The sequence below is a fragment of the Nannospalax galili genome, unplaced genomic scaffold (assembly GCF_000622305.1).
Source record: "Nannospalax galili isolate Female #2095 unplaced genomic scaffold, S.galili_v1.0 scaffold485, whole genome shotgun sequence".
Classification (NCBI taxonomy): Eukaryota; Metazoa; Chordata; class Mammalia; order Rodentia; family Spalacidae; genus Nannospalax; species Nannospalax galili.
This window is the reverse complement of record NW_008354534.1, coordinates 1,129,550-1,141,950: the sequence shown is the minus strand read 5'-3', so window position 1 is coordinate 1,141,950 and position 12,401 is coordinate 1,129,550. Positions and strand designations below refer to the sequence as shown.

The following is a 12,401-nucleotide window of genomic DNA, read 5'->3' as shown; positions in this document are numbered from 1 at the left end:
GCCATCGGATCCCCTGGAACTGGAGTTACAGACAGTTGTTAGCTGCCATGTGGGTGCTGGGATTCGAACCCGGGTCTTCTGCAAGAACAACCAGTGTTCTTAACCTCTGAGTCATCTCTCCAGCCCCCACTGCTAGATTCTTCTTAAAGAACCTTAATAGTAGTAAATCTGGAATTTTTTCAAGAGTTGGATGATATTTCTGAAAAACCATCACTGCTTAGTTGAAGCAGTCTGTTCAATAAAAAGATCACGCTGGGTTATCTGTTCTTCATCAAAATGAGGTGTGACAATAAGAGATGAACTGGTTCACACCAGTTGTGGAGGCCAGCTTTGGGGAAAGTTTTATAACAAATCCATCTACTCTGGTCATTTTGTGGGTGCCCCTCCGCCAATCTTCACATGAAATGTGACAATCCTCCCACAAGAAAGCATTCACATGTAACTAATGCGCCACACTGAACAAAGAAGTCAGGTGATACCAGGATTCAGCAACTACCACAAAGTGTTTCTCATCTTTCTCCCCTGCCTAAATGCAAAGAGTTAAATTTGGCGTGAAAGAAAGATGCAATCCTGAAATTAAAGGTGAACTCTGACAGATGTTTCCTGTAATCTCATTAATATTGAACAAGAAGTCAGCAAACATTAATCATTAGCCAATTGTTGAAAATTAACCAATGATCTATAAGACCATACTGTGGAGCCCCTGCATGGTCACTCATTTATTTATTCAGTCATTCGACATGCATTTCCTGATGTGCCTACTGTGTGCTAGGTGCAGACCTAAGTTCACAAAGCCACAGCCTGAATCGGGTCCAGGCTTGCCGCTAGGAACTCATGTTGTAGTTCCATCCAAAGTCAACTACTCAGCCAAAGAGCTGACTGTCCAGCCCCAAAGCCATGTGCAGAACCACCACCAGCAAGCCACTTCCCACACCAGCTATGGAACAGGTGGAAAAGGGTGACACCTAAGTGTATACCATGCTTAGTCCAGCGAGAAAGCCAGTATGTACTTGGGAAGGCAGGGTAGGAGGCAGTGAGTGGTCAAGAATCAGGATGGACAGAGGAGGCAGTATGTGAGCTGTCCTTGAAGAACAGATAGAACCTAGGCATGTGGAAGTAAGAAAGCAAAGTGGAACTGAAATGCAGACAGGCAAAAGTCACTTCAGCTCCTATGTTACACTTCACCTCCACTCTGCAAAGCTGCAAGAGGCTAAACCACGTGACCATGCAGCCCCAGGGGAGCTTACCTTTCCATCTCAGTTAGAAAAAGAAGCACGAGGCTTAGATAAAAAGCAATCACAGTAAGCTATCCAGCAGCACCCCTGGCCACTGTATAACACACAGTCCCACTGATGGGTTCCGTACCCCAGCATAGCTTCCACTCTCTTGGAACCCTGGAACCAAAGTCCAAAATGCATGAGAGCCTTGTCTCTGAAGCCCAGCTCTGAGGACTGCTGCCACAGAGGTGCAGAAGTGTTACAGACCCTAAGCTTTTCACAGATAAATACTTATAACCTCTACCTACTCCCAGCCAAGGACCTCTAAGGAGTTCTCAGGAGTCCTCAGAGAGACCTGCCACCCAAGATAATCCTCAATGTGGCTCAGAAGGACAGAGTAAAGTGCTTCTCCTGGATACCTGTTCATTTGGCAGTTCTCAACGCTCACTTACTGGATGTCTACTATGTACCACTGAGCCAGGCAGGCTCAGGGATCTGGAAGTGAGTCACTCTGAGAAAGACAAGAACAAACAGCTGAGTGTGGTGGCGCATGCCTTTGATCCCAGCACTTGGGAGGCAGGGGCAGGTGGATCAGATCTCTGTGAGTTCGAGGCCAGCCTGGTCTACATAAGTTCCAGGCCAGTTGGGGCTACAGGAAGACCCAGTCTCAAAAAGACCAAAAATTAAAAAAAAAAAATAAATAAACATCTAAAATATATAGGATCATTTAGCTCTTCAGATCTAGGCCAGACAAGGTATCGAGAGATGTAAGTTTGAGTGTTTTTTGTTTTTTGGGTTTGGTTTTTTTTTTTTTTTTTTTGGTTTTGTGTGAACGGGGTCCCCCCGTTGCCCCCGCTGGCCTTGAACCTCCTTTTGAGGCCCGGCCGGCCCTGAACCTAAAAGATCCCCCCCTGCCTCTGCCTCCCGAGTGCTGGGACTAAAGGCGTGTGCCACCACACCCCACAAGTTTGAGATTCTTAAGCAGTTACAAGAAGGCATCTTGGAGGAAGAAAACTAAGAAAAAAACAGGAGGCAGACGAGTAGAGGTACTTAGGAACTCTGGGTGAACAAATGGGGGAGGGGACAACGATGCTGCTGAGGAGTGGAAGATAAAACTACAAAGACCAGGCTATCCCAAGTGGCCCCAAGCCACAGGGCCTGTCCTCTCCTAAGTGGGCAGTGGAGCCACCAAAGCCTCACATTCACTCAGGCAAGTTGGCTGATACTGGTACAAACAGAGAGGAAGGGGGTGATAGCAGGGTTTCACAAAGGCAAACATCAGCACCCTAGAAATAAAGACATACAGGTCTTAAAAAGGTGAGGGCAAAGGCTTGGTAAAACATTCTGCTCAGGTTAATGACACCTTTAGTGAACACCTGGTCTGAGCCAGGCCCTGGGCTAGACAAAGATGCAGAGCAGCGGAGCCACAGAGAGGCTATGTCCTGCAATACTCCGAGCTGACCTGGGGCAGATAGCAAGGAAGCTGTGAACTGGCAGGTGGGGACTGACCCCCTTTCAGACATTTCTAATTTGAGGCAGTTTGAGTGTGGCAGAAAACTAGGAGGGAGTGGTGTAGACCGAACACGGTTCATTCATGTCCATTTGCTTGGGAGAAACTGAAGGCTGGGACATGCGTAAACAAAGCGCCTTCATCCCAAGGAAATGTAACTTGCAATCATCCCCACACTGACACCTGATGCAGAAGAGGGTCCCTCCTCTGTGCCAGCAAAAAAGAAATGAAATGATCCACACGTTCTGTAAATGGAACTGAGGAAATGCTATTGAAGGAGGGCTATTACTGTGGGAACTCAGGGAGCTGCTCCGTTTCCATGGCTTCAGCCTCCACTGAGCCCTGGGAGTCCACAAACGAAAGCTGCACAGACTTAGAGTGCTCATGTTAAAAAACAAATTTTTTAACTCTGGGAAAACTTGCTTCCCCCAAGGTAGACTCCAAATCCCAGAGGCTGGCTGCATTACACACAACCCAGACCAAATACACACTGGACCCCTAGGGAAGGCCACATTTCTTATCCAACGAAAGTATTCATTTCACTACGAATGACCTGAAAGGGGGCAGAAACATAGGCAATAAGCTAGCCCTGCATCTTAGTCTAAAGCCTGTCATACACATTCCCAACAAGCTCCTAAGCAAAGGAAATCACCGGTCCGGATCCATACAGCTCTGCAACCCATGGCGGCCTCTGCCCTTTGCTCAGTCATTCACATTAAATGAAAGGTATTTACAACAAATGAGAAATAAGCTTCGTTCAGCTGCCACTAAAGCTATACCAAAAATAGAGCAATCACTTTGGTACAAATTGGGTCAAATGTATTAAAAAAAAAAAAAAAAAAAAGGACTGACTCCCTAGTGGAAGGACAGACATGGCATGGGACCTTGTTCAGAGTCATGGTCAAATCCACAAGGATCCTCCCTTCCCACAGTGGAAAAAGAAATGTTTAAAGAGTCAGGTGATTCATAAACTCATCTGGCCATGTGACCATCCAAGTGAAAGCAGGGCAGGAACGTTAATTGTCTGAGTTTCAGAGTACTAGGCAAAGAAGTCAAAGGACTGTTTCAGAAAAGCTGACCAAACTAACATACTGCCTACCTCCCCTCAGAACCAGCTCAGGACCTCAGAACCATCAAGAAAGGATCCACTGGGAAAGGCTGCAAGGAGGGGAAGAACAACTCGCCTATTTCCCATACTCTGTTTCCTCACTTCTTAGCTGAGAAATCCAAATGGTCCAACATCACTTATATTAGTCCCTGAATTTCCCTAGAGGGAAAAAAAAATCAGAACATTAACTGGCTTACACATGGAGCTACATTAATTATTCCATTGATCTAAATTAATCTGCCATTCTGAAAGGTATTTATTTTCTAAGTTTGTTTAATCATATTCTCTTGAGCTACAAAAAGCAACAAATTGGGTCACCATCCACATCGTTAAATTTGGTAGCAAGGCTAACGCCATCTGTGGCCTAGACTGCAATGACCCATCTCCATTGATGGAGGCTGTCAACTCCTTCTGCCTTCCTGTAAACTGATCATCTAAAGTCACATGTCTACAACTGAACCTAAGGCCCTTTAAAATGTCGTGTGTGTGTGTGTGTGTGTGTGTGTGTGTGTGTGTGTATTCCAATTCAGCCATATTTTTCAATAGCCAAATTTTTTAATTCTCTTGAAATCAAACTACCAAAGCCCAAATGCAAACACACATTATGTTACACCTTAAATATGCATAGCACTTAAATTGTCAGAAGAAATTCTGAACATAAACCATGAAAGCCAAATTGACAAGAGCAGTTTCGCCTCAGGCAACTGGCTAAGCTCTGCCTGACCAGAAAGCCTAGTGCATAGAGCAATGTTCACTCAGACTTAAAAAAAAAAAAAATGCAAGGGCTGGAGAGATGGCTCAGTGGTTAAGAACACTGGTTGTTCTTGCAGAAGACCTGGGTTCGAATCTCAGCACCCACATGGCAGCTAACAACTATCCGTAACTCCAGTTCCAGGGAATCCGACAGCCTCTTCTGACTTCCGTGGGCATTCCATGACACGGGTGCACTTACCTACATGCAGACATAACACTCATACACATAAAAATATTTTTAATTAAAAAAAATTAAAAATCCAGCCCTGCTAAAGTACAGTGTCCACATTAGAATTCAAAAGAAATGGAATCAACTAAAAGAGAAGAACACGTTTCCTGCTACCCAGCACTGGTTCCCACTCTCATCCACCATTCTGCAGGACCTCTGATCACAAGAACGAGCCCTTGTCAGAAGGGTGCTACAAGACCAGAAAAGTCCTGAAATGGCTTCTGCATCAAAGGAGGACAACAGAATGTCAGAGGTTTTTAAATAATCCTAGTGGATCCTAGCCAATCCCCTTAATTACCAGATGGATGAACAGCAATGTGAAAAGGAAGCCCCCCGAATGCAGCCAGGGGGCAGCCGAGTGGGATGCAGCCTAGTCTCAGTCCAGTGTTTTTTAGTGCCTTTCTTTTAAAAATAAAACTGTATCAACTTTTCCCAAAGGAAGTTCCATGAAACACTAGTTCCATGATATTAAAGTCTTCTGCCAAAAAAATGTTTAAAGAATCCATAACCAATTACTTTCAGTGACTCGCTGAGTTAAACAAACGAAACCTGTTTTTTAACTGCAGAACTTCCCAGAGATTTTTCTCATCTCATGTACACTATAAATTTTTAAGAGGGAAATAAAGTATATGGAAGCATCCTGGAGTATTTAACTGTAGACTCATCCTAAAATCTATCAGGAGCATTGTGTAAGACTCAAAGTATCGGCACCACTGTTAAAATGATTTGTTCTCCAAATTATGTTCTATGTATCTGAATTACTTTTGTTGTGTTCTATGTCCATAAAAATTAACAGCTCACATACAAAAATCTATAACTCTACTTACCAGAAAAATTAACCACAGTACCTACAACACCCAAATAACATGAGATTTTTAAAAAGCTGACATATAGCAAAAGCCTATGTAGAGGGACAAGTTATTTTAAAATCTTCCACAAATTTCTTCCATACAAAGTTCCATATCTACTTGTACAAGATTCATGACTTTGAACACTTTCATTCAGCACAAATGTGAGAATCCAGGCCAATGTTTTTTAAAAAGCACTGTTACAAAGCTTCAGGAAGCACAGCATATGCGGTTATGAATCTCAACCATCCACAAAGCCCACTGCCAGCTTAGGCACAGAGACAAAGGACGATACACCAAGACAAGCAGAAATTCTAAGTCACTTACCAAGTTATGATTTGTTGAATTAGAATCATCTTCAGGGAATGGGATGTAAATAGCTAAGGCCACACAATTGGCAAAAATAGCCAATAATATAAATATGTCAAATGGTCTGAAAGTTTTTGTTAAGGTATATGCATTACGCAAATGTAAACCATCCCTCTTATCACACTCCCAATCATTCCACATCTGAATGGCTCTTAAAATGAAAATCACACACACACACACACACACACACACACACACACACGCATCATATTTCAGCTGACTATTATAACTATTGGGTTTGGGGCAGAGGTAACTTTCGCTAGTCTTGTTCAAGGACTTCTACTTGTCCTCTCTGTTACAAGGATCACGTTACATTCATTCTTCTGCTGCACGCTGTTTATTAAAATGCTGAGCATCCAGTTAGGGCATCCTGTGAACCAGGTTTCTGCTTGCTGTAACTTAAAAAGTAGCAAGGGCCTTACTAAATCCCCAGCTGTCACAGACACAGACAAGTAACCCTCATGGTGTAAACCTCTTCCACAGATCCTGTGTCATATGTTAGACACGGGGGCTATTTCTGGCTGGGTCAGTCTAAACTCCTGATGTGGCCTGGGATAGGCAAAGCCACTAGGACCACCTCCATTTTCCGTGACCCTCTTGTGGTGTGTCTCAGCACTTCACGCACTGTGATAAGCAAGCTACCAGCTTCCTCCCTCCTTTCTCGACCAAAGTAATCAATAACTATAACTGTTTCAGATTAGAGCTGGACTGGAGCTTACTTCATAATGTGCTGTTTCTGTGTTCAATTTATAAACAAATTAAATTTAAAAGCCACAAGAAATCAGCACCAGACACTTTAAAAGTGGGCTTTAACAATTTTAAATCTCGGAGGACTGTCTGCAAGAATCACTTTGAGATCAGCCTTCAACAGATACTCAAATAAACATTCTGGTATTATTAAGAGACAGTGTTAAAACGGGCAACATAAAATTTGACATCTACCGAAATGACTGTTTTTCTCCCTTTTGGTCTAGCCTTTCCAAACATGAGGTTTTTCTGAGCATTGACTTAACCTGCAATTCCTGGGTTTGATTTTCTAATAGTGTTCCTCCTGTGCATTCATCCACAAGAGTCAGGGCAGCAGTTTAACTAAATCCCTCTAGGTACTGCAGATTCAAGGATAGGAGCAGACTAGTCTCCATTCCTGCTGATGCCCTTCTGGGAACTCCAGACATGATGCAAGAAACAAATACCCCTTCCCTCTCTGGAGAGACCTTGGGTTTCATAAAACTTCAGGTCCTTTGAAGAGCTCTGATAACTCAATGCAATAAGGACAAGAATAACATTATCCTCTTACTAACTTTGATGGGTTTATTTTTAAGCCAGTTAGCCTTAATCATACTGATTCTCACAACTCATCTCATGTTATAAAATCTTTTACCCAGGGATCCAACTTTAAGACAGTCCATTGTTAAAAGACTTTAAAATTCTCTTTTCATTTTTTTTTCTCTTAGCAGGTGCCTGCTGAAATTTAGAAACCAACAGTCCTGGAGTTATTCCCTATAAAGACACGCTTAGTGTCTCCCTATTTCACACCACCATCCTTCCGTTCTCATTTCTCAATATCTACATAAATCTGCAAATCTGAGCAACACTAACACCATTCCAGAAGGTTAAACATGTGTATATAAGGTGTTTTTCTTTTCCCTTGATGGTGGTCTAGTTTAGTCAACAGACACTACAAGATGCCATCTCACCACCACAAGAAATGTGAGACTGAACCAGCAGTTCCTGCTGATAAGGGGAACATCTTGCCACCCCCTGCCTGTCTATAAAAACAAACTGGATTCTCCCAGTGCTAACTGGGTCATTAGCTAACTGAGCTGCTGAAAGACTTCTAGAACCTACTCCCTAAAATGGAAGGGATCATTTACTATCTACCTGTTCTAAAAACTACCCCACTTGTAAGCAGGCATCCTCCTGAACTGGTAGCCAGCTCTCTTAATCCATGTACACATGTGTTTGGCAATTCAGGAAAGGGAGTCAACAGTGAGATACTGGAATTCACTCTTACACAGAAACTGCCGTGTACAAACTGATATGACAATGGAAACAGCCCTGGACTTCCTACCTCATCCCACATAAAATGAATGACCCCATCAAGAGGTCTCCACTTACTCAGACACCTCACACCAACCTCAGAAAGATGACATGTTTCCAGCAAATACAATCTGTTGAGTTCAGTTAGACCACCTAAGCACACCCCCCACACACAACACACAACCTCTACACCCATCTATGTGAGACTTCTGTCCTCAAGCTAGAGGTGAACTTAAAGAGAAGTGTATACACACAGCTATTCGAGAGACACCATAACTCACTCTAGAGGAGAGACATCTGTTCTAAAAAAGCAAAAGCACGTGAAAACCTTCAAATCCTGCCCTAGCACTCAGCTGCTTTCTCCAAAACCTTTCTAGACAGTTGCCTCATCTTCACTCCTGTCCATGAACAGAGAAAGTAGCAAGCTAAGACAGAGGCTTGAAAGAACTGTCTCAGTGTGTACCTAGATTTTTAAGGGGGGGAGGTAGTTCAGCTCCACTTTCTAGTCAGCAGTCAGTATCCTTACAGAATGGCCTCTCCCTCCCCTGGGCCTGGGGGAGAAAGCTCCCCACTCACACCCCTGACTAGTGCCAGGAACTGCTCAGAGGGCATCTGACCTAAACAATCTTCTGGGAAAAGTAAATGCTTTATTTTACCCAGACCAAAGAATCATGTGACTAATCAGAATGCTCAAAGAGAAGGCGTCAGTCAATCTTTCCTAGAGGGTGGCGGTCACTGGAGCCTGGACTCTAAATCTGGGGAAGGGGCTAAGTGGGCAGAAGCACCATAGTCTTCCAAGACCAGGGGCATGGCAACCATCCTGGGGGCAGAGAAAGTTCACTTTTAAAAATACAAAGAAGACACCCAGAAATGCAACGTCAGTCCAAGGACAGGATTTTATATATATAAAGGCAGCACCTGCCAGTTCCTCCCCTGAGAGGGATATTCTGTCACTCCCAGAGCCTGTGAGGAAGAGGCGTTCACAGCCTCTCCTGCACAGTTTGTGTGCACTCACAGCTCCAAGGCTTTTTTGGAACTTGTCAAAAGGAAATTCCAGGACATCACAGCACTGATCAGCCAATAATAATATCAAAATTAATCGCTATGAAGTAAATGTTCATATTTACAGCTGCTTGAACAATTAGAATCACCAAACAGCAGAACCAGGAACGAGCTTAGCATTCATTGTAATTGCAGAAACAAATTTGAATCATATGAACCAGAAGATTCCACCAAAGGTCACTTAGTACAGTCTGAGTATAGTCTCAGTCTTTTTTATTCTTCAAAAAGGCATGCCTCACTATCAACAGGTTAAATGCAGCAGCTGCCTATCCCACAGCAGAGGTTACTTTCGTATTTTAACTTCCTACACTTTGAAGTTACAGGCTTCACTCCCTTCCCCTTACACACACACACACACACACACACACACACACACACACACTGGACTAGGCTAAATATACCCACAGAGCCATCCCTCTGCAAGCTGAGGTGACAGGAAGCATGTCCCATGAAGCCCCTTGCATCCAGCTTCTTCTGTTGCTCATGTTCCAGACTGCTACAGCTTTGGAAAGTGTCATTTCAGAAAGCAAATCCTTTTAAAGCACAGATGGTCAGAGAGAAAATGAGAAAGCCTTCCCACAGAAAAAGGATACTTCCATTCCACTATACTAATGCAGGCTCTTCGGATGGGGTTATTGAGTGACAAACAGAAAAGGGCACGGGCAGGTCGGCTGTTGGACGAGTTACCCTGTTTTTTGCTCTTGGCGTATTGCTGACGTTTTCTTTGGGAAAGAGATCCTACAGGTGGGGGTGCGGAGGTGCTCATAGTTTGGGCAGCCTTGGCCTGTCTAGCGGCATCGATTGCAGCTTGCCAAGACAGGACAGTTTGCTTGGAGCTATTCGGCTGAGAAGTTGGTCCTTCACCAGAAAGAGGGAGTCTGGTGCCTCTTGCATAGTTTGCCTCTGGGGAGAAGGAGAAAAAGAATAATTAAAAAAAAAAAACTTCATTACATGTCTTTGGTGTTTTTTTTTGTTGTTGTTGTTGTTGTTTTTTCTTCTTTTTTTAAGCAAAAAATGTCTTCCATCAATAATAAAAGGAAGCATTCCTGTGTTTCCATTTTGAACTTCATGTCCTATTTTTCAGACGTAGGGGGATTTGGGAAGGCGGTGCAACCAGAAAGTCCAGGGAGCTCTGTCCCCAGTGTCAGTCACTCAGGGTCATTGCTGTACCACACCAAACCACACAATACTCTTTGATACCCATGTCTTCAAAAGGGGTCCTCTGGTGCATTTCCTCTGGCAAACTGTTCTTCTCACATTTACCCTGTCTTCTCTGATTTTAAAAACTTGTGTTATCTCTTATGACTTAACAAATATGCACAATATCTTTTCTCTAAAATGAATTAACACCAACACACAGAGAAAGAGGGAGAGAGTCAATAATTCAATAGTCTTAAGCATTTTCAGGGTGTTCCTCCAACATCTTTCCACAGTCACAAATGCATTTTTTTCCTGCATGGAAAAAAATTCTTCACTGGCACCAGGCTATACCAAAAGCCCCATAACAAATATCTAGATTATGCACTAACACTTCCTGCAAATGAAAATTCATGATGCTTGGGACTCATTTCCTCCACAAGCTTCCGAAAACAGAAAAACATCTTTAGGGCTTTTTTGCATTTTAAATTGCAGCAGCAGCAGCAGCAGCAGCCAAGCCAGCAACCAGTCAGCCTGCATCCCTATACCTAAGAAAGACTGCATCATGTCAGGAGCCCTCAAGGCCTCTGCAAGAATCATCTCAGTGCAGGGTAGCATCCAGATGCACACAAGGCAGAAAACCAAGGAGGCCTCCATGTGCGACCCGCCCCTCACTGTGGCTCAGGCCATTCCCAGGCAGATCTCAAAAGAACCTACCCACAGTGGGCCACCATCCCCGCGGCCGAAACAAAAGTCAAAGTGAGAGTGGTGACAGAGGTTAGAGGGATCCGTGTTTGCAAAAACAATTATCATTAGGAATCAAGCAAGCGCAGGTCTCCTGCCCCGCAAGCCTGGAAGGAGACCTAAGCAGGCGCGCTGCACTCTTCGGAACCCCGGGGGACCAGTCATGCCAAGCTTTTCCCTTGAGAAGCACTCACCCGGAAAGGCTTCAAGCCTACCGGGGTTGGGGGGCGGGGAGGGGGGCGCCAACGGTCTCCAAAGAGGCTGGCTGACCAAAAGCTACCCCAGCCTATCTCAAGCCATCCCCGCTGGTGTGGAAACTGCACGTGGTGCCTGGCCAGGGCTGAGCTGAGCCCCACAGAGGCAGTGACTCTCCCGGCATTGCTAGGTTACGGACTGTGCACAGGAGGCGCAGGGAGCTAGAACACACACTCCATCCAAGCCTGTTCCCCCAGATCCCAAGACCCTGGGCCTTTCCCCAGGAGAGGAGGGGTGTACGCTTCACTAACCCGCTTAAAGGGCAAAAGGGGAGCAATCCCAGAATTTTCATGCCACCAAAGACCTTCTTAGTTAATCAGGGGGCGGAGGAGGAAGGGAAGGGGAGAGGCTGAAAAGGGGGCTCAGGCTGGAGACTAGCACCCTGTCTTCCATCACTCGGGGGCGTTGGAGGAAAGTTGAGCCTGAGGACACTGAACCCGAATCACCTCACTCGCGCCCCTCGGCTGCCAGGGCTCCACACACTCAATGGCGGCCCCCACCCCAACAAATGCAGAATTAACTCTGACATTCAGGGCCTGAAGAGGAGAACCGAGAAGCTGTCGCGCATCTCCCCTGTCTATGTAGATGACACTGAGCCAGAAACATCCTCTCCAACCCCCTCAACCCACCCAGCACATCGGAGATGGGGGTTGGGGGGTGAGAAGGAAGAGGGGGTGGGAACAGGAGGACGGTGATAGGATGGGATTTGCCAGCGGGTGCCCGGGCTCTGGCTGCTCACCGTTCGCGTGGTCCGCTTGCTGCTGCCGTTGATGCTGCATTTTTTTCATCATCATCATCATCATCATCCACGAACATTTATTGAGCGCCTACTGTGTGCAGGGCACTGTGCTGGGCGTTAGGGCGGGTGAGGAGCGGGTAAGGGGGTTACCTATAGGTAAGAGCCAAGGTCCCTGCCCTTATTTTCGCTTCAGCAGGGGGTGGGGAAGGGCAGAGACAAATAACCAAAAATAAGGATAATTTATAAAAACCGCCTGCCACCCACGCTCCTTCTCCTCTCAAAAATGGACCAAAATAAACTTTTTAAAAAAAATAATAAAATCAGATGTATATATTATCTTAATAATATATACATGGAATTTTTTTTTTGCTGCAAAGGAGAACTGGCTTG

At 44.8% G+C, this 12,401-nt stretch overlaps 1 protein-coding gene across 2 annotated transcripts in view; it reads right to left on the bottom strand.

Annotated features, from left to right (window-relative positions):
• Nucleotides 1-12,220, bottom strand: part of Cacna1d (calcium voltage-gated channel subunit alpha1 D) — a 357,002-nt gene extending 344,782 nt beyond the window's left edge. For both annotated transcript variants that reach the window (XM_008851829.2, XM_008851828.2), the window contains exons 1-3: nucleotides 12,012-12,220; nucleotides 9,730-10,039; nucleotides 5,993-6,098 (exon numbers count right to left, since the gene is read on the bottom strand). In XM_008851829.2, the coding sequence (XP_008850051.1) occupies nucleotides 5,993-6,098; nucleotides 9,730-10,039; nucleotides 12,012-12,078 (483 nt within the window). In that variant the 5' untranslated portion in view covers nucleotides 12,079-12,220. The remainder of the gene's footprint in view (nucleotides 1-5,992; nucleotides 6,099-9,729; nucleotides 10,040-12,011) is intronic.
• Between the last annotated feature and the right edge of the window lie 181 nt (nucleotides 12,221-12,401).